The sequence below is a fragment of the Morchella importuna genome, assembly GCF_003444635.1.
Source record: "Morchella importuna strain M04M26 chromosome Unknown Morimp01GS029, whole genome shotgun sequence".
Classification (NCBI taxonomy): Eukaryota; Fungi; Ascomycota; class Pezizomycetes; order Pezizales; family Morchellaceae; genus Morchella; species Morchella importuna.
Window position 1 is genome coordinate 24,341 of NW_025763426.1, and position 25,815 is coordinate 50,155.

Sequence of the window (25,815 nt, forward strand, 5' to 3'; positions counted from 1 at the left end):
CTGCGTGACCAACAGCCTTGGCAAGACTTGCTCCAAATCAATGCAATGGCTGCATGCGGCGCAGGGCGCCCAACAGTAATACAAGCCAATCATCGCAGGCCGTGATGGTGATTTCCGAAGTCACAATTTCCATTTGGGGGGGGGTTTCTGGGAGGGCTGAGATGTCATGAAATTATGCGTTCAATGTATGAATTGCCAATCTCCGCTGCCTACATAACTGATCGGCGGGAGCCCACTTCTTTGGGAAGAGACAGTTGAATCAGTTCTGACAACTGACAAGAACGAATGTAGAATAGAATACATGTGGGGAAATAAAATAGAAAATAAAAAATAAAAAATAAAAAATAATGAAGAGAATTAGCAAATGAGCTAAGTCATGGTAAGTGGATACAAGAAAGAAGGAAAAAATGCTAATATGATATCAGAAAACCTTTAACGATCGTGAGTCAACTCCGGCCAAAGAAGGATAAGAAGAAAAATAAAAAGAGAATAAAAAAAAAAAAAAACTCCACGCTTAAAATACAGAGAGAAAAAAAATGCCCGTCAGTAAATGAAAAACTCCATAGATCTATGCACCCATATACCCGAACCTAAAAAAAATGCCAACCAAAGCAAATAAACAAAACAAGATGACCGCTGTAGAGAAAGAAAGAAAAGGAAAAAATAATACAGAAAACACCAAACCATTTAACGAATGTCCCAAAGGTGTCAAAAGAGAAAAAAAAGAAAAAAACTTCCCAAACTACCTGCAACTCCAATTATCCTCTCTGTCAGTTCTAAAGATCGCCTCAAAGTCCATCATCACATCTGGCATTCCCTTCTCGCACCCATACGTCCCACTATCCCTCCCCATCCTCTCCAGCTCCTCCAAGCCCACATCCCACCCCACACCGCCCTCCCTCCTCCACCCCATATACTCATCATTGACACCCGCCACACCCCTCCCTCCATACCGCCACTCATACTCCCTCCCCACCCTCAGCAGCCCCAAATCACTAACCACGATCTTCGGCCAGCTCCTCAAAATATACCCCTTCGTCAACGGCCTGCCCCTGTACACTCTCACCAGCCTCCTCAACAGCACAACAGCATCCTCGACGTCCTCGGCGTCGCAGTAACTCGATACCGCCTCGAGCTTGCACTTGAGCGCGAAGCAGAGGTCGACCGCCAGCACGGTCAGCCCCTCGGAGGAGAAGATGATCTCGTTCTGAAGCAGGGAGCGGTGCAGGAGTGTGCTGTTTGGTGCGGTGGGCGCGATGCGCGCCCAGGTTGGTGGGAGACTGAATTTCTGGGAGGCGCGGTGGAGGGCGCGTGTTAGGTGGGTTTGTGTTCGGGGGGTGAGGAGTGTTGTGGGATGTAGGTTTAGAGAGGATCTGGAGATGGGGGTGTTAGTATTGCTTTGTGACTATTGATTACTGAGCTGATATAGGAATTTGGGTAGTGTGAAATGTACTAGGGTGGAATGACTACTGATAATAGGAAAAAAAACTACTGGAAAACTACTAGTGGTATAACTAGTAGAAAAAAGGCAGGTATAAAGATACCGGAAATGATAGGAATGTAGTAAAAAAAAAATATTTGTACAACTTATGAAAAGAAGAAAAGTATCTATACGCAATACTAGTACTGGAAGAAAAAAACCCAGTATCTACTAATTCGTATATATAAAACTAAAAAAATATAGAAACAAGAACAACAACAACAACAACAATAATAATAATAATAAAAAGGTTTACTCACGTCCTATCCCTCGATCCCAAAAACAAGCACCCCAAAGCCTCTCCCTCCAGTATCATCTGCACATGAATCCCCTTGGCAATCAACTTCTGCGAAACATACTCCAGCGCCGCCAGCACCGTCGTCTCCGTCATCGTATCCTTTGGATACAGCATTTCGACCTCTGGCACAAACGACCGTGAAGCGGCCGTCGGGTGCATATTGTTATTGTTGTTGCTGAACGGAAGCACGTTTGGTGGAAAAGTAGCACTTGTTGGCGAGCTCGAAGGCGAGCTCTGTGCGGATGCGGTTTGGCCCATGGCTTCTTCTTTCTTTTCTTTCTTTCTTTCTTTCTTTCTATCTTTCTAAATGTGTAGTCTTTTATTTTTTTATGTAGGATAGGTTAAGGTCGAGGTTGAAGCTCAAGTCGGTGGTAGTGGTAGTGGTAGTGGTGGTAGGTAGTGGGTTGGGATTGATGGGGATGGGATGGGCAGGGCTATATCTATGTATTACATAGTTACCTACTTCCAGCAGCACCGTGTAGAGTTTTTTTGGGTAGGAGTTGAGAATGTGAGAGTGCAGGTTTACCTATTCTTGGGACCTTGGTGTTATGCATGTCTCATTGGCTTTGGGTTGGGTTGGGTAGGTAGGGTCTGAGCGGTGCGGGTGAGGAAGTGGGTGTGGTGGGTGCGAGTTTCATGCAGATAGCTTTTTTTTTCTCACGAGTGGTGGGTGGGTGGGTTTATGCAGTGAATGCTCAGCTGGGATGCTACTGTGCTCGTAGAAAAAGAAGCTAGCTATGTCGGTATGTGGAGTAGCAGAGGAGGAGGAGTGAATAGGGAGGAGGAGGAGGAGGCATTGGGAGTAAACGCTGTAGGCGCGATACAAGTATCTCTACTACCACTACATACTACATGTAGCTCTACATATGAGCCCGTACAGGTGAAAGCAGCAGCATGAGATGCATGTAGCTTCGTGGAGCAGAGTACTAGTCGGGACAGGAAAGCGCAGAAGTGAGTACTTACTAAGACTTACAGCGGATCAGTTCAGTTCAGTTCAGTTCAGTTAGTTGTTAATTACGCACACAATTGCACAATTCCACGTTTCCACACACTGCGCGCTCTCTCTCAAACTCTCACTCACTCCCACGTACGTCTCTCTCTCCCTTCCCTATGAGCTGCCTCCGGCCCCCAATTCCAAATCCACTTTCCATCCCGGAGATGAAAAAACAAACCGTCGGGAACGACTATCCCTCCCAGCAACCTCCCAACCCTAATGATGTGTGGCAGGCGCGTATTTTTGGAACATTCCAACCTTGGCACTCCACTCACCAAACTCGATTGGGCCGGGGGGGGGGGGGATGCTAAAAAAGCGTGGGGAAAGTACAATGTACTCCTACATACCCATGTACCTACATGTGTAACGGGAGATTAAACAGTGACGGACAACGGACCCGGGGGGGGGGGGGGGGGCGGGTGACAATGACGGTGACGGCGACGTACGTAGGTGGGAATTTAACGGTTTGTTTCGCTGAGAAACAGAAACAGTCTCTCTGTCTGCAGCGTGGGCGTTAACGATGGATGCTCTCTCCTCCGCCCCGCTCCAATAGTGACATTGGAACCCTAATTACACAATTACACATCTAACTAACACTCCACTCGCTGACGTTAAGGTTCGTGATTCCCTTCACAGCTTTCTTGTTGGTAGATAGGCTTCCTTGCCCAATCCATCATCACCCCCCCCCCCCCCCCCAATCCCAATCCCAATCCATCCATACACTAATCAACCCCAATCATCATCCCTTGCCTAGCTTAGTACTGTAGCTAACTAACTTTAGAATAGTAGTAGACCGCATCCATCCCCACCCAAACTTTCGGGAACAAACAACCACTCGCCCAACCCTGGCCCCCGTCCCCAACAGGCAGGTCCTATGCGGGGCGCGATAGACGCAGGTCGGCGTTCGCGTGTACGTGCATATGCGCCTACATGTAGCTGTGAAGTATTAAACAGAACATTACTTGCTCCATCGCGCGATCGTTAACCACTTGGTTTACCCTATGAGAATTTTTTCTCTCTCTCCCCTTTTTTTTTTTATTTTTTTGCTGTTTTCTTATTTACACGATATGATATGATATGATGATATGATATGATAGTAAGCGCTGACAGTACTGAGTTGATATCATGTACCTGGACAGATATACATATATCTGGCCGGCCGGTACTCCGGGTCTGCAATTGGTACGGTACAATAATATATAACTCCAAACGCAGCATCATCATTCCCCGGCTAACGTAATAACCCAAGCGCTGATGACGATACTCATAGCTACTATTGCGGCTAATATACCACTACCTCGAAATAGCGACTACTCGGAGGAATCGACCACTGATAATTTTTCACCTTTCCGACAGGTGACGGTGACAATCTGGCGAAGCACATAATACAATGCGCGCATATACATACATACATACATGTAGGTATGCGTATGTAGAGTATAGGTATCAAGCATTAAGCGCGGTCCGGCCGGACAAACCACCTGCCTAGCTAGCTAGAAGATATCACGAATCCGCCTAGAGCACCACTACACTACATGCTAGCTAGCCAGGACAGAGTTTTTTTTCTCCTGGTCCGCATAAAACACAAACATGGATAACGTGGCATACCTCCCAACCTCCTCCCTCCACTCACAAGCGCAATGACATCGGCCCGCGGCAGTTTTGCCCGCCCATGAGCTCCTCTGTTATCTAGCTCCAACCCCCAATATGTGTTCTACGTGGCATTATCAAGCGCACCATTACCGTTACAGTCGCTCACCTACTAACGGCGGATCCTATCCAATGGTTCTATTTGCAGTAATTTTCCCTTGGCGTCCAAAAACCTAACTCTTTTGTTAGCCTCAAGTCCCTGGCCGCCATCAGACAGGATCCGCCTTCACCCCGTGAGTGACTGTACCATGAATTCTAGTACATGTAGTTGCCCGGAACCCTGAAGCCTAGTCGAAGCGCAGTACGAGTTCGCGGCTGATTTGCCCGCCTGTGAGCTACATACATGTAGCTAGCGCCTCTAGCCACCTCTCTAATATATATTTTACCGGGCAGTATTGCAAGCGCACCACTACCAGCGCAGTACCATCATCATCATGCGGAAGCAATCTACATGTAGTAATGTAGCTACCAGGGCCAGAGCCTATTCTAGAAGCGCAGGACTCCCGAGTTCGAATTCGCGGCTGATTTGCCCGCAGGCAGGTCGGCGGTCTGGTCTGTATATACACGGGAGGGGACCGAGGGTCGAATCCTGGTCTCGCGGTTAGCTGGCCGTGTTGATTTGTGCCAGCGTGGAACTGCATATAACATACATACATACATACATACATACCATTGGGAAAGGAAAGGAAGGGCTGGGAGAAACGATAAGAATGGCTGGGAGGAGGAGGCGAGGCCCGTAGGTACATACTCCTGTGTGTAGGTAGGTAGGTACAGAGTTGGACATGATAGGGTGGGATGGTAATCGAATGTAGAACGGCGGGGGTTTTAGAGCGGGTGGCCCGGATGGACGGTGCTTCGTTGCTGCTGGTTTTGTTGTGCGTTTGCTTCGTTTCGCATGTATATATATATATATATATATATATATTGGTTCTGGGGGTACGTACGTGTGTATACTCTACGTGGAGAGGGTATGTGCGTGAGTTGGCGGTGAAGTTGGAGTTGGAAGATGGTGCTCTACCAGAGGGTTACTTTCTAGCTAGATGCGTATGATATCTGCCACGAACTACCCTAGAAAGAAAGAAGGAAGCACCTCGCGCTCGGGCGCGGGCAGCAAGAAAGATTACCTACCAAGTTTTCTAGGCAACAAAGACATATGTACATGCAGTGCAGAACATGTAGGCAATTAAACTCGGCACGGAATACTCTACTCTACCTCTACGTGGCCGTGAAGAAATCTGGAAACTTGCCATGGAAAGGCGCGAGGTCGCAACGCCTGAACACAAAATCTTTCACCACCACCGATGGCGCCCAGAGACCATGTACCCCGCCAGACAGCTAGGAGGGAATGACCAGCCTCCCTGCTGTGGCAAAAAACCGGAGTCTTACAACTCTGGTTGGAGGAGAATAGGGTAGATGTTCTGGAGGACTGGCTTGCCTATTCCATCCCATTGAACATGTTTGGGTACACCTCAAGAAGCTTTACCATCAACAGTACCCACATTTGGCATATGGTACTAGATCACCTTAAGTATTAAAGCCCCTCGTGGAGGAAGGTCTAATTTATTGCTGGGAACTGTTATCTGATGATTTATTTAGTAGCTAGTTGAGAGCATGCCTAGGAGAATAGAGCTGTTATAAAGGCAAGGGGTTGGTACACAAGATATTAAATGTCAAATTATTTTTATTTAGCTACTATTTAATAACTATACAAAAAACCAGCTCTCCAAAGGATCGATTGTGGTTGCTGGGTGGGTAGTCGTGATGGCCCGGGAGGTTGCTACGCCGCGCCTTCCCATGGTTTATGGCCTAGAACTATAGCTATTTCAAGATCCAACTACATACTGTACAGTATTTACCACGTCGACAGAGGGGCCCGCTCAGGAGTTAATTGCGTCCGCGGGGCGAGCCATGCAGATAACTACAACATGTGCTGATTCACTACATAGCACTTTGAGCGCCGAGGTCGAGATGATCGTGTTGGATCTACTCTATGTACAGACGGGCCGTTTTTTTTTATGTAGAGTACGGGACGGGTAGGTTTATGTAGGTACATAATGCTTGATTGATTCACTTCTTACTTCAAGCCGTTGCACTTAAGCTTGACGGGCGGGCCGCGGGAGAGAGGCCATTTGGGGAAATGATTGGTTGGTTCTGTAGAGTTAGATGAGTAATCTCATCATACCTAATCATATGCATCTCTTGGCGCCTGCTCCATCAATCAATCACTCGAGCTCGGTCTACTTTTAGCCACCCAGTTATGTCAGCCGGCCAGTTAGCCGGCCAGTCTATCATTCACCCATCCACCACACCTAACCCACCACCGCACCTAACCCACGTGCACTCGCCCACCACTCCACGCCATCACTCCACCCCAGATAGAGGTAGAGATAAAGATAAGGATCCAAATCACGCCCAACCCCCATCCCCATCCTCATCTCCATCCATCTCCTCCATCACGCCTAGCTGGCCATCGACCCCATCCCCATCCCCAATCTCATCACCCAGAATACCCGGACCCGGTCGGTGCACAGCAACCAAAAACGCCAGTGAGCACATGTGTGGATAAATAGCCATCCACCCCCCCCCCCCCCTCCCCTTCTCAACCGCACGATAGTGGTATGTATATATGTTGGATGGGCAATGAGTCAATTGTTTTTTTCCCGCCCGGCTGCTCTACATTTCGATCGGGGGAATTGAATTGGCTTACAATTGTTTGTAGGTTTGTAGAGGCGCAACGCAACGCAACGCAACTACCGCAGTAATTCTTCTCAGCGGACGGTTGCACAGACGTCGAAGCTGCCTTTTACAGCGCGTATGAGGGAAGATTAAGGGGGGCGTTTTCAAGACAAATGACCAGAATAAGTAATTTCAACGTCAATGTGAGTGTCCGCTGAGACGAATTACTGTGGTATGTAGCTGTATGGCGACTGCGACTGCGCACGCTGCTAAAATACAATACTTAAGGCCCGGCCGGTACGTACGGTAATAATACCACAGTACCTACCCACATGCTAGCTGCCCTTTCTCATGTGGCAAGTATCAAATACGGCAGCAGCAGCAGCAGTCTCACAAGTCCTCCGGCCCGGTAGGCAGTAAGGCAGGCAGAAATGGCTAAAACACTTCCTCCTCATCACCCATCGCCCATCGCCATCACCAATTGCACGCAAAATTGAGATCCAGATCGAAAACAAAAAAAAGAGAGGAAGAGGGGGTGACAATATCGAACTGTCCCCCTCCCTCTCTCCCTCCGGAAGAATGGCATAACAACTAGCAAACTAACTAGCTAACCAAAATACAAATAAACAAAACAACCCTCTCCACCGTTAATTCCCTACAAAAATAAAAGAAGCAATCCGGCCTCACCACTGAAGAAAGAAGAAAGAAGAATAATGGAAAGAATATAAGAATAAGATAGGATAAAAGAAAGTACGAAAAGAATGAATAAAAAATAAAAAAAGAATAAGAAGGATATCATCAATCAGCAACTAACCATACACGACGCGACACAACCACCAATTGGCAAAACAAATATAAAAAAAAATCCACCCCAGATCGACCCCCCTCCTCCCATCCATATGCTGCCCGCCCAAAGAAACAAATAGGAAACCGGAAAAAAAGAAAACCTCGCCCAGTTTTTTTTTATCCACTCTACATGACCAAGAAAAAAAACCCACCCAGACCAAAGAAACCAATCCAAAGAATACATATAATAAACCATCAGCCAACCAAAAAAAAAAAAAAAGATACATGATATTTTTATATCCCCATGAAACGCCTGCCTGTTACAAATATACTTTTCCACATTGTCAATGTTCCGTGATAACCATAAAAGAAAAATAAAATAATAAAAAAACCGAGTAATAATAAATAAAATGAAATTGGGGATAAAAAAAAGAAAGAGGCATTATTAGGGGGATGGATGGGATGCAATCATCGACATAAACCAAAAGAAAAATCCAGATGGGGAAATAACACAAGATAAAAAAAAACAGAATGGATAAAAGAAACCCAGGAAGGAGTAAAAAGACTACCGAAAGAAGTAACAAAGAAAAGCAAAAAACCTCCTCTGCTGCACTGCAGTCCACAACAGCCTGCCAGCTCATCCCACATGAAGATCATCAACGATGCACATGGTGGTGCCCATGCCCATGTCCATGCCCATGTCCATGTCCGTGCGTCTGCCTCATAACTCCAGCACCCAACCCCATGTTCGCACGCTGTCCATTCCTCGACAACGGCCTCACAATCTCAACCCGCCTGCCCAGCCTCGAGCTCGGGCGCTCAATAAAGTCGACCTTCCTCCCCAGATGGTGTGCCGCAAAGCCCAACCTCGACAACGGCCGTTCAATATGCACAGGCACGCCGCGCATCCCCGTGCGGGACAGCGGTCGGTCCGCGAAGCGAACATGCGGCTTGGTGCTCTTTGGCTTTGTGAGTTCCTCAGACTCGGCGAAGCCCTCGTCCTCCCAAGCGTCATCTTCCTCCTCGTCCTCGTCCTCGTCCTCGCCCTCGATCGTCTGGTCATCGTCGTCCTCACTCCCGCTCTCGCTCTCGCTGTCGCTCATGTCGGTCTCGTTGTCATCGCCAGTCTGCACGATCATGGACCCGTCAAGGCTCATGTTTGAGAGCTTGCGTGTGAGCGTAGCCTCGAAGCGGAGCTGCTTGACCTTGGCGTTGACATTATCACCATATTGCGGCTTCTGCTGGGCCTGGGGCGGCTGCAGGGTTGAGCGCGGCTCCGGGCGTACAGGTTCCAGGGTATGTGGGCGGACAATCTCGACACCGGGACGCATCTGGCGCTCACTGGAGCTGTTTGCACTGCGCTGCGGCTGCTGCTGCTGTGGCTGGAGTCCCTCCGGGGTGACAATCTCGTATGGTGGACGTCCCCGGAGTTCATCGACGGCTGCAGGAGCATCGGTGGAGTTGTTGGAGTTGGAGTTGTTGTTGGTGGTGGTGTTGGCGGGACGCTGGGCCTGTGGCTTGTGGATCTGGGGCGGGGTCTTGTGTGCTGGGACTGGGGGAGGCTTGGACTGCTCGGGCTTGAGAAGCTCGAACTCGTACTGGCGCTGACGGGCGTGCTCGCTGGAGTGCGATGAGCGGTCATGGGACATTGTGTTCCTCATTGGCTGTGACTGCTGCTCCGGCTTGTGCTCGTACTGGTGGGAGCGGTCGTGGGAGCCGGTGTTGCGCATGGGCTGGGACTGCTGCTCTGCCTTGGGCTCGTACTGGTGTGAGCGTTCATGGGAGGCAGTGTTCCTCATTGGCTGGGACTGCTCGACCTTTCTGCTGCCGTCCGCTACAGGGCTGGGACGCTGGAGGGGGCGCTGGATCTGGCCCTGCTCTGGCCTTGGCGGCTCGTAGGGGCGTCCGCGGGAAGAGACGGTGTCGGCGCTGTGGCGATCAGTGGGCGGGATGGGCCTCTGGATCTGGCCAAGCTCGGGGCGCGTGTTATCATACTGCTGACGCCTGGCTGTCTCGCTGGTCTGGGAGTTGCGGTCGCAGGGCTGGGGGTGGGACTGCAGGTCCTGCATGAGGACCTCGTACTGGCACTGGCGCTCGGTCTCGTACTGGCGCTGCCTGACGTGCTCACTGCCCTGGGAGGAGCGTTCGTTGGACATGCTTGTGCTACGTTGGGACTGCTGGGAGTGGGCACGGGACTCAGGAAGACCGTTATCGTATTGGTGGCCTTGCAGCTCGACACCGCCAAAGTTCCATTGCGGCGGGGGCTCGGTGCGCTCGTGCTCGTGCTGGAAGGGCCGCATGGGGTCCATAACGTCCATGACGTACATGGGGCGCTCTGGGAGGACGCTGGCCTTCTGCTGCAGTGGCTGGGGAAGGGGAGCTTGCTGTTGGGCCTGTGGCTGGGGCTGGAACCTCTGCTGCATTGGCTGCGGTTGTGGTTGTGGTTGCTGCTGCTGTTGCTGCTGCTGTTGCTGCTGCTGCTGCTTCTGTGGTTGCGGCTTCTGATACTGCTGTTGCTGCTGCTGAGGCTGCGACTGTGGCTGCTGCTGTTGCTGCTGCGACTTCTGCTGCTGCTGCTGAACTGGCGGCTGTGACTGCTGCCTCTGCTGCGGCTGTGGCTGCTGCTGCTGGGACTTCTGCTCCTGAGCCTTGGCCTGCTCCTGCTGCTGCTGGTGTCTCGGCTTTGGCTTCGACGCCGTCAACTCCACACGGTCCGGAATCGGGCTAACCTTCATCTGAGGGAGTAGTGGTGGCGGCGGGTCAGACCTTGACGCCTGGCGGCCTCTGTGTCGCTCCTGGATCTCCTGCACGGTGTGCTCGATGACGATGTTAGCCGCCTTGGGCGCCTGCTGCTGCGTTGGCTTCACCGGCTTGCTGGGCACGTTCTCGGTCTGCGAGTTTGTCCTGCGGGGCTTCTCTGTCTTGCGGGCAGGGGACTGGGGGCGTGACCTTGACTCACGTGCTGCGGGGGCGGGAGCGGGAGCGGGAGCGGCGGCGGTGGGTGCTGGTTGTGGCTGTGGTGGAGGAGGAGGAGGAGGAGGGGCGGCCTTGGACTCGAAGCGGGGGACAGCATCGATGCTTGTGGCGCTGCTGCTCGACGTCTGACTGGACGCGGAGGAGTAGGTCTGCGAGGACTGCGAGGACGGGAAGGAGGAGGTATGGGATGAATGCGACATCTGGCTGTTTGCGCGGAGATGTGTGGGGCGGATCTCGTGGATTGGCTGCTGCTCGTAGCGCGGCACCTCGGGCATTGTCATAGAGCGGTCGGCGGCGAAGTGGCGGCGAGGGTCGGCGGGCATGGCGGGCTGCGGCTGCGGCTGCATGGAGATTGACATGGGCATGGTGGGCATCTGGTGTAGCTGGTGCGGTGGGAGCTGGTGAGTGAACTGCTGCTGCTGCTGCTGTTGGGCGTACTGGAGATGGGCAGAGAGGGGCTCGGGGGCTGCGGGCTGCAGGAACACGCGGAGGCGCTCAGTCAGCAGCGAGTAGTCGTTCTGCTCCTCGGCCGAGTACTTGTCCCACGGCTGCTGCTGGAACATCACGAGCGAGTTATACAGCGACTGATACTTTGGCGGCGACTTGCAGCACACTGACTTGACGATAGGCCCGTTCTGCTGGTTGTGGAGAAGAACACTGTTGACCATAGACACTTGTTTAGGAGACAGTCGCTGCACCGGGAACTCGATCTCGTCGGCCATTCGCTTCTCCAACGCCACATTTGCGGCGAACGCGCGCTCGACGTCCTGTGGGATCGGAAACCCAGGCTTCAGGAACGACACATCGGCCTTTGTCATGTCTTTGTAGTACTTTGGTGCCACCTCGTGCGGCAGGTTTTCCAGCAGCGACCTTTTGAGCCCCCACCGCTTCCTCTGCGCGCGCGTCAGGTCCGGATGCATCAGCGTGCCGTGGCACAGCGCGGCCACCAGTGTCGGCGACAGGACGTACAGCTGGTGCCACATAAAGTCCCTTGTATACATGTGCTGCTCCAACTCCCTCGAGCCCATATTGATGATCGAGTCCTGCCTCGCGCCAATCTGCCCGCCCTCGAACCCTCCAAACCCATTCTCTGTCAGGATAAACTCATCCCCCGGGCCGGCCTCCCACAGCACCAGAAATCGCTCCCGCGCGTTGACACGGTAGTCTTCCCTGTCGAGGTCGAAAATTGCGGTGTTCGTGTGTACCTCGTGGTGCGGCGTCTTGAGCGTCTGCTCCGCATTATACAGCCACACGTCCCTCGGGTGCTCCATGGCCCTGGCTTCGATGAATCGCTTCCTCCTTACTCGCGCATCCTCCATCTCGGGCGCATGCGCTAGCAGATGCATCGTGCGATCGCGGGCATGCAGGCCAGTCATCAGGTGCAGGAATTTTCTGAGTGCCCAGACGTCGTCGCGGCGCAGGGTGACGTTTCCCGTGTGCTGCAGCGATTGGATTTGCCAGATGGGGTCGACGAGGCCCTGGAAGATGTCGCGGTCGACATGCTGCAGAAGCTCGAACTTTGCGAAGCGCTCGCGCATGTAGCGGGCGGTGGTCAGGTTGTCGAAGAAACGGCTGTAGATGGCGTCGGCGCCGAAGCACTCTGTCCAGCGGCGCTGCGTGAACTCGCGAGTGGCGGGTCGGTAGATGATGAGTGTGTCGGGATCGCTGCCGGGGGTTGTGGTGATGGTGTTGACGATGCAGGTGGGACTGGAGAGGGGGACGGGGCCACTGTTTAGTACGGAGAACGAAGAAAAAGAAATAGAGAAAGAATCATGACCGTGCGAATAGAGAGAGCGATAAAACACTAGGAAATAGAAAAAACTGAGGAAATAAAGGGAAAAACGAGGAAATTGAGGAAAACTTCAAAAAAGGAAAGAATGAATGAATGTACATTTGGTTCTGATCATAGATCCACATCTGCTGCCCGCTCGCCGGCGGCGCTGTGATGGCCGTATTATCGCAAAACGTCCGCAGTACAAACGGCGGTACCTGGTGTCTGAACTTCTGCAGCTCGCCCAGCGGGTCCTGATGGGCGAAAAAGATGTCTGCCATCATCCGGGACCATTCCACGGGCTCCATTTCGGTGCTGTGGGAGAGGGTTCCGAGCCTAGTAACTCTTTTTGTTGGTAATTTAACTGGCTATTCTGTGAACTTTTGGCCCTAGTTAGTATTTTTGTTTTGTTTGTAGGGTGGTTGTGGCTGTTGTGGTTGTGGTTGTAGTAATAGTTCCAAATAGTAGTGGAGTGGGCCAGAGTGGGTAGTAATAGTAGTAAGATGTAGGAAAAGGGTAATAGTGCGGTTCCTGCTTTTTGTTGATATAGCACAAAGTGTAAGTAACAAACACTTGCAACAACAACAAAAAGCCCACACCACCACCCAAAAAAAACCCCACAACCCACAACCATCACATCACAATCCAGCCCTCCCAACAACCACAACCACAACCATAACCATATCAAAATATCACCACCGCCATATCGATATCGTCATAGCCATCAAACTTTCCCTCCAACACTCTCCCAAACACATTCCCCAAAGGGGGACCAAACGTTCAAGGTGGTGATGAAAAAACTTACGCGAGAGATATCTTTCCCTTAAACCCAAGTGAAAAAATGATGTATGATGTTGTAATGTTGCACGTACACGCCCTAGTGAAGCTCAGAAAGAATGAAAGTGTGGGCTACAGCACCAGTATATAGACTGTATGTATGTATGAAAGTCCCAGAGAGGGAGGGTGTGGTGGAGGGGTGGAGGAGAGATATGTTTTAACGTGGAGGGGGTGTGTGAAGGAAAGGAATCTCGATGTATGTATGCAAAACTGCTAGTCCCGCAGCCGTTGTTATATTACGGAGGCCTATGTAGGGAAAGGTGATCAGGTCAACAGAAAAATTACCTAGTGTGACTACAGTCCAGAATTAGGAAAAGAAAAGAAAAGAAAAAAAAGGGACACTCTCGCTCTCACCTTTGCAAATAACCATGATAACCTACTACCCACTACACTTACTGCGGCCCGGTGACGAGTTTCCCAATGTTCATCGCCCTGGCCCTGCAAGCTCCCAGCCAATCGTTGGTGCCTGTTGCTGCTGCTGCTGCTGCTGCTGCACCCACTCACTCACCTGCCTGCCTGCACCGGGCGGCAAAAAAAGACGAGCAAAGTGGCAGCAAAGAAAAAATAAAAATAAAAATAATGGTAGAGGTCCATCCAAAGAAACAGGGTATATCTTTGGTATATTCAGAGTTATAGTACGAGTATCGTAGCGAGTGCAAGTAGGGTCCTTGCCTGTTCATTTTCTATCTCTCTTGTCTAATTTTGACTCTCTCGTCTCTACTTCTCCTCCTTCTTCTTCATTCTTCTCATCCATGGATGGGTCCTGTTTCTGTCCTGCCCTGTATGCTTTTTTTTTCCTTTTTCTTCTTTTTGTGGTAGGCAGGGGGGGAGGGACAAAGGTATATTTTTGCTTCTTCTACTGCTTCTTCTCCGTTCTTCTCTCGCCGCTTCCACCGGTAAGGGGGGGGGGGGGGGTGCGAGAGTCAGGTCAGTCAGAGTGAGTAGAAAGAACAAAAAGCAGGGTTACAATACGTAGGAGGAGGGGGCAGTAATGTAACTCTGTCCTCAAATAAACAAAGCGGTTAAGGGTATGACTTATTGGCTACTGGTGAGTCGATGATGCTGCTTATGATGAATGATGAGTATGGGAAGTGTAGGGGGGTACATAGTAGGCAAGGTAGGGGGGTAGATTCGAGTGAGGTCCACTGGAGTCAACCGTGAGTCCTTTTTTTCTCCGATGAGCTGGATCCGTTCACAGCCCAGTTCAAGTCTTGTTTTAAAAATAAAGAACTCACTTTTGACAGGCAAAGAACACTCGCAAAGAGGCGAAAAAGAACGGACCAGGGTTTACACTTCTAACTAGGACTAGGATAACGAAATAGGACTGGACGACCCCTCGACGCTCCCCTCGCTCCCCTCGCTCCCCTCCTCTCTCCTCACTCACTTTCAGAATTCCCCCGCGTGCACTAGAAGTTCAGATGCTGATGCTGATGCTGCTGCGGATCTCCCTTTATGTCAGGTACAGAAAAGAGGGCCTACCAAGGCAGGCAGGCACAGCGGTAATATGTCAGACGTATGTATGTCCCATAACAATAGAGTATTAACGCAGCATCATGTATAATAGCCTTCCTGCCTGCCATGCCCACTCTCTTGCCTGCCCTATGATACTGGGGAGAGGAATTAAATTCAGGGGAAGCTGTTCTTTTGTTGACCCCCCTCATAATATTACGACGACAAACGAACGAATGCATAAACACTCCCTCCCCACATCCCTCCCTTTTGCCTCTGCCAGGACGCAAATAGAGGGGGGGGTGGAAGGGCGTAGACGTTTTGTAGATAATACGATAAACGGCACTGTTGACGTACAAGCTCTCTAAGGGCGAAGCGGCGGTAAAACTTAAAGGGGGGGGATCCGCGCGCGACCAGTCAAAAGGGTCAAGCCGAGTCCAGGGTTCTGCACATTTCTAACTTTCTAACTTGCTTGACTTGCATGAGCCCTACCATACGGTCCATACCATACCACCATACCACCATACCAGCCCATCACCCATCATCACCCAGGACGGCCAGTAGAGTACCTAGAGTACAAAGGTCCCATCCATCTCCATCTCTTATCATCCGCAAAAAGAGGTGTTGCCCGACCGCCCAATCCAATCCAATTAACCGGTCGAGCGGTAGAGTATGATCCCACACAGAGCGCGGCGAAAGCGACCCCCTCCCCTCACCATGTACTCCACTCTACCTATGTACCGAGCTTCCAATATACAAATCATATCATCGTGCTGCTTGCTTGCTTGCTTTTTTTCGCGGAGCTAGAGTACGCTACTAGGTACATACATGCTGTACCTCTTATTACACCAGATCCCGTAGAGTATGATATCAGAGTTTCCTTTCTCTGGAACCCACAGAACAGGGAATGGAAGGAAAGGAGGCGCGGCGGTCTCAAGAACAAAATTAAAGGTTCCTCGCAAAAAAGCAAATCAGTTGAGACTGTTGAGGAGGCAAAAAAAAGAAAAAAAAAAGAGGTATCATTGCACGTACATTAGTAGCCTCTACCCAGCAAAGCAGGCAAGCAAGCAAGCAGCATGACCCAGGGAAGTGGTGAGTTGAGGTATCATTAGAAGGGGTGAGGTTAAGTAAATCACTTGCCGAAGTAGTTGACTTCTCTAACCAGCTAGATCAGCGGGCTTAATAGTTACTACTAGCCTGGGACCCCAACCGAGGGATTGCGTTTCGAACCCGAAAAGGCCCCAGGGTTCTGTTGCAGATCACAAATGAAACCACTTTTGGAGCTTGTGCTACCCGCGCTCGAGAACCCGTTCAAGTCACTCACTCACCTTCACCTCACCTCACTCACTCACTTCAAGACATCTACAAGGATTCCGGGGGGGAGGGGGGGGGTATGGGAGAACGATGACCGACATCATCATCCATCAATCTCGCCGTTCTTCATTCGCGGGGTGATAAGGAGCATGATGAGGGTGGGGGGTTGTCAAACGGGAGGATTAAGTCGTCATCTAATCACTCACTCACTCACTCGCCCAAGCAAGGGAAGCAAACGCGCGCGCGCGAAAAAAAAACAACAGCAACAGAACAGCACAATTGCAACACAGTAGAGTGTAGTATCAAGAAGGGATGCAGCATGTAGTTGTAAACCTCCATTTTGACACTTGTTCGCCTTCAATTTCTGCCCCTTCTCTTAGGTACATGTCTAGAGTATGTACATCTCACCCTACTCTACTAAATACTCCTGCACAACATAGCTACATGCTACTCTAACCTGCTTCCAGAGTACTTTGAGTACTTATGAAACCCACATAGCATGGCATGGCATCGCATAGCATAGCATTCACATACACATGCCCATCTATCCACCCACTTGCGTTGCGTTGCGGGACGCCCATTCTGATCCTCCTGCGGTATATTTCCCCAGACTGCACTACACTCCCCCCATATCCATACCCATACCTTCATACCCATATCTACCATACATAACTCTACCCCCATCTTACGTGACCCGCCGCCGCATCCCTCCCTCCACTCCCCCTTTAGCCCGCAGCGCAGAGAAGGAAGCAGGAGCGGTAATCAACAATCTAATCTTTCCGTGTGTCTCTTGATCTCTCCTCGTTTCTTTCCTTCCAACCGTAGAGATGTACCCGCGGCCGCCAAAAAAACAATTCCCCGATCTCTAACAGAATCGCCATCGCGATCTGATTCTCACCCCCCTTTCAACCCCCCCCCCCCCCGTACATACCCCAACAAATTGGAAAACAAGGAGAACCGAAGGTAAGAGAGAAGCCCATTCGGGTCCGTTTGTTGTTGTTGCTTGCGCCAGTCCAGTCGAGAAGATCAATCCAATCAACCGGTAACCGTACCCTCGCTCCCAGCCCAGGGATCCGGCAAAAAACAAAAAGAAGGCCTCGCAAAAAAAAAGAGGTGTGGGTGCTCATTGACAGTCCAGCGGCCGGGAAAGGAAACTTCCACCCTCTCTCTCCCACTCTTCCCACTCTACAACCCTACTGTACTCTACCCAACAACCCTACATGATACTCGATGTTTCCGAGATAGTAGGGTTATATAAAACAAAAGAAAGCAAAAAGAGGGTCAACTAACTCCACACACGGGTATAATGTCGCCATAGCACAGGAAAAACGAGATGGCATGGCCGGGAAACATACGAAGTCTACCCCGCTGGAGTACGTTCCATGTAGTATGTAAACATCTGGTGTAATCCTAGCGCGCTCGTTCTTTGAGTGCACTGCCTGCTGCATATACACAGAAGTCTACAGACAGGAACGTACTCGTCCTCTAGTGTTTTTGTGGTGCCTTTTGCTTTGCTTTGCTTGGCCGCCTGCTGCTTTTTCTCTGCACACCCACACCTACTCTACGCACACACTCTACCTAGGGCCCACCAAACAAATACCGTCCCCTTGCACGAGCATCCCTCCATCCATCATCCATCCTCCCATCACAAAAAGCAAGGAAGAGAGAGGCCTAAGGGAAAGAAGAAAAAAAGAAAGGAAAAAACAAAAAAATCCCTACAAACCAAACAGCGGCGATCCCTCTACATCCCAAAACAATATGTATCCACTCTATTTGCAAAACCCTTTACCCTCGACCATAGCCACCCCCCCCCCTCCTCTTCATCTTTATCGTTCCCCGAGAGAACGCCGAGCTGTAGCCGTACTGTACCGGCGCCGCGCCGGCTCTGGTGACCTTGCGAGATCACATTTTGATTGATTGATTTTGATTTTGATATATTCTACTCTAGCGGCATCATATTAGGAGGAGGAGGGGGGTGTGATAGGGTAGGGTCACATGCGGACTGCGGCGTAACTCGTCCATCCCACCACTACCACCCCCCCCCCCCCCCAAATCCAAATCCAAATCCAGAAATAAACACAAGCAGAGCATGAAGGGAAAAAAACAAAATAGATCGGTGCACAGGGAAAAAATAGGCAGGACAGGAACCAGTTACGGGCCACCAAGAGGACGTAAAAAGTAAAAAAAGAAAAAGAAAGAAAGAAAATAGCAGGAGGTTCACAAGGAAAGTAAGCCACTGACGATCTCTATTTGTTACTTAACCTTAGCAGGGGATATAGAGGTGAGGTAGGGCAGGTGTGTAGGTAGAATAGAGTAGGGGTATGTGCTCTAGAGTAGAGTAATGATAACCTACTCATCATACCCGGCGACGGGCGACGACGGGGCGCGGCGCGGCGGGCTGGCGATCATTTAGCTACCTAGACTAGGTAGAGTATTAGGCAACCCAGGAAGGACTTGATAGGTGACCTAGCTAGGTAGGCCATGTATCTGAAAATAAAAAAGACCTTGTTCGTGAGATCTTTCTACTCTATCCCCACTCGTACTCTCTTAGAGTTCAGCTACTCTACTCCTCTTACCTCCGACCCATATAACCGCAATATCCCCCCCCCCCCCCCTCAATATTCGAGTTTGAGCTCGAGTAACGGCAGAATAGCCCCCCCCCCCCCCAAACAAACTATGGGCTGAAGATAACAGAAGCTTACTCCTTTGTCCGGTACTTTTCTTACCTCCGAATATAGCCCATGGCCCCCAACTTTGCCCCGGGTCTTATGATGGGATGATGGATGGGCATCGAGAGTAGTGGAAATGCATGCAATGCATATGGAAGAATGACCCCCCCCCCTCTCTTCTCCCTTCCCCCACTACCCTCACACCCCGCATAAGTCTTTTATGCATCTATGAGTGCTATGCATCCACTCCATCTTGAGAGATGGACCATGGGGTGCGATGGGATGGGCTAGACCCGGACGGAGCTCAAGTCATCGATGAGTACTTGATGAGTGAACCTGTACGTACGTACACTGCTTCAGCGTCCTCATCTCTACCTAATTCTTCTCTACCCCCCCCCCCCCCAAAACACTCATCCGAGGTAGATCTCTCCCCCATTGAGCGCAGAAAACTGGACGAATGGGAATGGTATGCACACTCGCGTGTGTCCACGCGCACGTAAAGTGGCCATTTTGTATCATACGGAAATAACGCCCTCATCGATGAACTTTCCGAAAGGAAGAGATGGATATGGAGGGATGAATGATACAATGTCCTCCCTCCGGGGAGTCCACTCCACCCCCCCCCCCCCCTTTCCCAGTAATCTCCCATATATTACACAGAATCCTTAATAACAGCCGGGACCACGGGCGTCCTCGATTGCGTTCTACCCCAAACTCCCGAGCACACGACCATCCCTCGATTCTAATCGTGATTCTCTTCCTCTCGTCCAAAAGTATATAGATCATTAATAAAAAAGGATGTAACCGCGGTTAATACATCCTCTCTTATCATAAACCTTACATTTTTGTCTCACCTTAATCCTTATACCCATCGTGATTGATTTGAAGACATATTCCTCAATATTCCCTGCTCTCTCCGATATCAAGTACATCGAAAACGCCTTCTTCCGCGATTCCATCCTTCTTCAACGCCTCCTTCAATACAACCGGTGGCTCCATTACTGGTTCATCGGTCAAAACCCAAGTTCCTATCAATCACAAGATGGTTAGCCCCCAAGAACCCCAAGATTCAAACTCTTCACCCGATGACGCGCGTGCCCGGGAATCATAGGTAAAAATGCGGGGTAGGAGATGTACAGGAACGCTCGAGCGGCGCCGCCGAGTCAAGTAAGGTAGCAACCGCCATCATGTTTGATATAAAGAGGAAATAAATAGACAAAACAGGAAGGGGACCAGGTGACTCACCCCAATGCATGCCTATGGCTTTTTTGCACTTTGTCTCAACGAAAATACGAACCGAATCATACGGACTTGCGTGCATCGGACTCATAAACCTAGAGAACCATTACCCAATCGTGTTAGCCAAAACTGAATATCTTCTTGACCAAAAGTCTATGCCCAAGCTAGAAACCGACTAAAATAAAAACAGGGACAGGTGTTGTGATTTTTCCAGAGTAAACCCTCGCCACACGAGTGATTTCCCGAGAGCGATGGCGGAGGGATCCTGACACAGCCCATGATTCTAGGTATACCATCAGGCGACAATGGAACGCATAGACCTGAAGCGCATATATCTCCAAGTGCGTACAAAGATAACCCATACATGACAAATTCAATGAATCTAGGATGCTCCCTGCGCCCGGTAAAGTTGGAACGCAAAGAGGTGGAATGCTGTAGAAAATTTTGATATTGGTGTGGGGGGGTTAAACGTACCATCTTGGCCAGTAGGCACCTATAGGGATCAACCCGAGGTCAAACCCACCCCTCAGCTCTCCGACTTGTTTGAAGGCCGGGCAAACAGGGAGGTCCTTGAACTCTTCGCCGTAATCGTCTACACCGTCAGGAACCTTTGGAACGGCGCGGTACCCAGTATCTCTGTTGCAATCCCAACCATAGTCAGCAAGTTTTCGTAGATAAACCCAAGGATAAGAAACAATAGGTATAAAATCCAACAGTAAAGGTAAGACGAATGTCTGAACACACTAATTGTGAAACTAATGGGATGATCGGGATAGCTTCTCAACTTCGAGTGACAATACTCAAATACGTTTGCGCCTGGGATAGTTGCGACGGATAACCACCTCATATCCCAGACATCAAACTGTGCCCTGCCGGCCAGCATTCGCCACTCGGGTGGATCCTTGGTTTCGGATGAGGAGTGCTTGCGCAATACGGGATTGTCGGGAAACCGCGATCAGTGCCGAAATCTGAGACAGCCAAACCCGTCGGGATTCTCCGACCAGCCAAGCCGGCAGCGGTACCCCTCGACAACACCCCCTCTCAAACAAAAAGAAATTTAACGACGACAAACAGAAAAGTGTCACCCACCCTGCAAAATATAATTTTTTACCACCACTTTCAACGCTCCAACTTGACCACAACGTGGAGCTTCGATCATGCAGACCACGGTTGCTGGTGTGCTGACAGGGTAAACATCCAATCCTTGCGGTGATCTCACCAGCTTTCTTTCCTTCTTCTGCAGGCCCTGAGGTCGTAACCTTCAACGGCGAGTCAGTCCCTTCTGGACTAGAAGATTCCGAAAGCTTTGCGGCAGATTCTGAATCTGCTGGAGAGAGGACCAGATCCCGCTCTTCCCACCAATCCATTTCTGTGCAGTTGGGGATCCCTGAAGATGTGAACCTACATGCACCACCACAGATTGCACCATCAGCAGATATTCAAATTCTTATGATACCCGAAAAACATGGCTTCATGTCGTGCTCAATTGGGGCGCGGAAGATCAACATACCATGATTTATTGCCTAGTGGTACAAAGAACCATACGTTCGGGTGGCATTTCTTCAATTCCATTATTGTGTTGTAATCCATATGGTCGTAATGGTTATGACTTATAGCAACGATATCTATAGCGGGGATATCCTTTATATCACAGGGCATTTTGGTAACCCTCTTCGGACCCATGAATTGTACCGGACTGCATCTCTGGGAGAACACAGGATCAAACAGTGCCCGGAGACCTCCAGGGAACTCGACATAAAAGCAAGCATGGCCTAGCCAGGTCGCTCGGAATTCTTTCGACTTAGTGGAGCGGGACTTTGGGAATTGAGGGGCCACGACAGGTGGCACAGTGTCCTCTATAGCTTTTCCGTGATAACCCCCACAATAGTTCTTATCTAAGCGCGTACTGTTTGAACATAACTGTCAGAAGGCGCTCCCTATTGGCATTGTTTGGGAACTGGGGTCAAAAATACCTAGTAAAATACTTTATTCCGTCCATGGGTTGTATATCTTTCCAACTGCATGAAACATATTTTTGCGAGGTCAGAACGGCCGGATTTCAAACTTCACCAAGCTTCTCAGGAGAAAAAAAGAAGGAAACGAGAAGAAAAAGGAACAAATATTCAGCTCAATTGTTCAAATTCAAGCGTGGGGGACGAATTAAAACACATGTGATAGCTAGGTAAGGCGATATATATATTACCTAGGCCAGGGATTCTGAAATCCTTTTCTGCATTTCGCATGATGGCTTTTGCTGGAGATATCCTCTGGTACTCTCGAAGGGGTTTCTGGTGTACGCACAGAGGCGTTGTAGAGACTGGCAATGAGGCCTTCACTACTCGACATCTTATTAGATGCAACGGTAGTACTGCACGAGAAACCTTTGCGGTAACTTGGAATGACGTCGGTAGTAACAAATGTCAAAGGGCGCGAGTGACAGGGATTTGTGTAACTCCTTTGTGCTGATGTTCTTTGAGAAAATCTGAGGAGAGCGAAAGAAGGATGGAGGCGCATATAAGAGTACGTTGATTGATATATGGGCAATAGGTATTTGTGTCTTATGGAGGGGCCGGAAAGGGTGAGAGGCGAGACATACATTAGTAGACAAGTGAAAATGTGAGAGTTGACTGCGTGGCCGTGCGTCAAAATTTACCGTGAAAAGCTTCGAGTGACGAGCGGAGACGGCCCTGTCCAAGTCACGTGTTGTGGTGGGGTATGGGTGTCGTGCGTGTTCATTGAGGCTGTTGACGGCGTACAAGAGCTAGATACGGTGTCTGATTGGCTCTCCAAAACATCAATGCTCACGCACAGCTTATGTGCCCCATACATCATGTACCATCATGTACCTACAGGTACATACATTAAAGGATACGGAACTCCAGGACAACAATCCGGCCGACAGGCATCCCCGAGCACAGTCTGATTGGCTTTTTCGGCATCATTAAATCCGTCCGGAGTTAAGATAGCCAAAGGGAAAGGAGCAAATATCTCTCCGCAGGCGAGTCGGGGCTATCCATGGCCGAAATTATGACTGATTCCACCGACACTCCGTGACCGTTGCACATAGGTGAGCATACGATAAAATCTTGTGTCATATGGGATGCATGTAAATCGATTCCTTCTTTGGCTGTGCTTATTTTATTGATTATATCAAGGAATCCGTGATCTCGATGCTGGCACGTTAGTTAGGGCTTGAGGCTCAAAGCAGAGCTCATCCGCTCCGGACGGGTCGATCGTTACATATGAAGCTAGTGGTTCGGTATCGATGCTCCCAAGGGTTAGGTGATCTGGCTACATCAACTATCACTCATATCCGAGAAGCTTGCAATTATTCAAGTCTTGGAATATTTACAATATTGCTCAAGAGTGAATGGTAATTATGACCAGCGAGAATCAAAGGTACCCCCGGATAATATATTTCCGCATTGATCGCCAATTAATCTAAGCTTGTCTTAGAGGATTGGTTCTCAGTCTTAAGAGGCAAGCTATCATTGGCACGTGAATGTATCACCCTGGCACCATCTTTCGTCCCATCACAAATAAGATGCGGCTCAGGAAGATCTGCCTCATCACTGGGGATCCCACGTGCGCGTGAGCGCTTCCCACGATGGATGATGGATGGGATGCCAGAAATCCGGGACACGCTCGAGATCGGGAAAAGCATGGACACGTCGCATTTTTTGCTTTGCTGCCAAGGGCGAATCTAATCTCACCAGTTCTCGCCACTCACGATTCCTAGATCTTGTGTTCGGAAACATGCTTCCCAATCGCGTTAGTGGCCCAACCGCCAACACCACTGTTGCGCCTGCAAACATAGACGCCGAATAAGGGTCTCTCTTTCTTTCATTACTTCTCTCCACCACGACTCCCCCCCCGACAGCAGATCTCCTCTAACTCACAGCCAGGTTTTCTCAATCGACGTATCTACTTCCTTGCTCACAGCAAGAATAAGTGGAATTGACATAAAAATGGCTTCCTTCCTTATGAACCAGATCAATCCACAAGGTTCGCACCTCATCACCCTCGTGAAAACGATCAATAACCCCACTATCAATATTCCTACTAACACAACACACCCACCAATAGCCGACCCCCCGCACCACGGCGGAGCAACTGAAGCCGACGAAGTCGAATACGACCGTTTGCGCGGCCGTAAGTATTGCCCTTGGAACTCTGTCGCAATCAACCCACTAACAAACCCCTCACAGTCGCGCGCGAAGAAGCTCAAAAACGCGGCCGCTGCTTTGACCGGTCCCGTGCTGCCTATGAAGCGGGCGACGGTGCAGCGGCCCATGAACTCAGCGAGGAGGGCAAGCGCCATGGCGCACAGATGGAGGCCTACAACGCGCAGGCGCGTGACTTCATATTCCGCGCAAATAATGCACACCAGCCAGAGGATACGATCGACCTGCATGGGCTATATGTAGAGGAAGCGGAAGAGATTCTGGAAACGCGGTTGAGGACTGCGAGGCAGCGTGGCGATGACCATATCAATGTGATTGTTGGCAAGGGGAACCATTCGGCGGGTGGGATCGCGAAGATCAAACCTGCCGTCGAGAAGATTCTTAGGGCCCAGGGGCTCCAATTTAATAGTGAGCAGAATGCGGGCAAGATTATTGTACAGTTGAGAGAGGGTGGTGGAGCCGGACAGGGGTCTGGTGGATATGGCGGGCATCAGGAGCAGCAGCAACAGCAGCAGCAAAACTACCAGCAAGGCGGGCGGTACCAGAAACATCATCAACAGCAACAGCAACAACCGCAACAGCATCACCAGCAACAGCAACACCAGCAGCAGCAACACCAGCAGCAACAATACCCCCAGAACCAGTACCAGCAGCAGCAAGGGCAGGGGCAGGGGCAGGGGCAACAGCAGCCCGCCAACGAGCTGGAAGAATTGGCGAAGAAGGCAGCGCCTATCTTCATCAAGAAGCTCCAGGGCTGCTGTATTATCATGTAATTGTGATTGGGTCTACGTATACATCCTTTCTTTTTTGTTTAATGTCTACTTGTAACTATTTTGGGTGGGCGGATTTTTCTTGGTTTTTTATGGCAAACGGGCCGGTGGGCGGTTATAAGGAACCTACATACATATACCCAGAGACGGAGGTCTTTGATTTTGATGATATTTATTTGTTGAAATGATTCATGTAACTGAAATATTCTTATTGTGCATGTATTTAATTATGAAGTAACTACAACCCCAGTTCATCATCCAACGACGAAACCACACACCAAAAAGCAACCCTTTCCAACCCCATGCCCCACCACACCTCTGGTGAATGATGATATGAGGCTTTGCAGAACATATTCCAGGAATGCAAATGCCTATCTCAAAAATTCGGACCGTAGAAATATTGATTTTTGCATGAATTGTGGGGTTTCTTCTTGAAACTCTGGCCAAGACCAAAATCACACCCATACTGAGCAATCTGACTACTTTTATAACTATTTGCTTGGTGCGAAATCATAGATTGAGGTACTTATAAGTGTATTTATCTGTCCATGCAATAACAAGAATTTATCAGCGCTACTGCGATGTGGGCAAATGCTATGCCTTGGCGAATTTTGGTGTGTTTTCATTGTCGTGCAGTGGCTTTTGAACTGGAGCTGTACATACATATTGCTTTACCACTAGCACTTTCCGGTACCACTATTTAGTCTGGGTGATCGTGAACC

General features: G+C 50.0%; 4 protein-coding genes across 4 annotated transcripts; 1 reads left to right on the forward strand and 3 right to left on the reverse strand.

Moving 5' to 3' along the window:
- Positions 1–742: 742 nt before the first annotated feature.
- LAJ45_08309 (uncharacterized protein) lies at positions 743–2,036 on the reverse strand (the record flags this gene model as incomplete). The annotated part of the gene is made up of 2 exons (XM_046117860.1): positions 743–1,373; positions 1,741–2,036. The coding sequence occupies 2 exons, from the start codon at positions 2,034–2,036 to the stop codon at positions 743–745; spliced, it is 927 nt and encodes a 308-aa protein (XP_045968786.1).
- A 6,504-nt stretch (positions 2,037–8,540) lies between these two features.
- LAJ45_08310 (uncharacterized protein) lies at positions 8,541–12,939 on the reverse strand (the record flags this gene model as incomplete). The annotated part of the gene is made up of 2 exons (XM_046117861.1): positions 8,541–12,567; positions 12,752–12,939. 2 exons carry the CDS (start codon positions 12,937–12,939, stop codon positions 8,541–8,543), a joined length of 4,215 nt encoding a protein of 1,404 aa, XP_045968787.1.
- A 6,858-nt stretch (positions 12,940–19,797) lies between these two features.
- On the reverse strand, positions 19,798–22,485 carry LAJ45_08311 (uncharacterized protein; the record flags this gene model as incomplete). The annotated part of the gene is made up of 7 exons (XM_046117862.1): positions 19,798–19,928; positions 20,146–20,234; positions 20,614–20,775; positions 21,229–21,540; positions 21,650–22,045; positions 22,113–22,157; positions 22,343–22,485. The coding sequence occupies 7 exons, from the start codon at positions 22,483–22,485 to the stop codon at positions 19,798–19,800; spliced, it is 1,278 nt and encodes a 425-aa protein (XP_045968788.1).
- Positions 22,486–24,107: 1,622 nt separating this feature from the next.
- Positions 24,108–25,096, forward strand: LAJ45_08312 (uncharacterized protein; the record flags this gene model as incomplete). The annotated part of the gene is made up of 3 exons (XM_046117863.1): positions 24,108–24,144; positions 24,226–24,291; positions 24,348–25,096. The coding sequence occupies 3 exons, from the start codon at positions 24,108–24,110 to the stop codon at positions 25,094–25,096; spliced, it is 852 nt and encodes a 283-aa protein (XP_045968789.1).
- Positions 25,097–25,815: the final 719 nt, after the last annotated feature.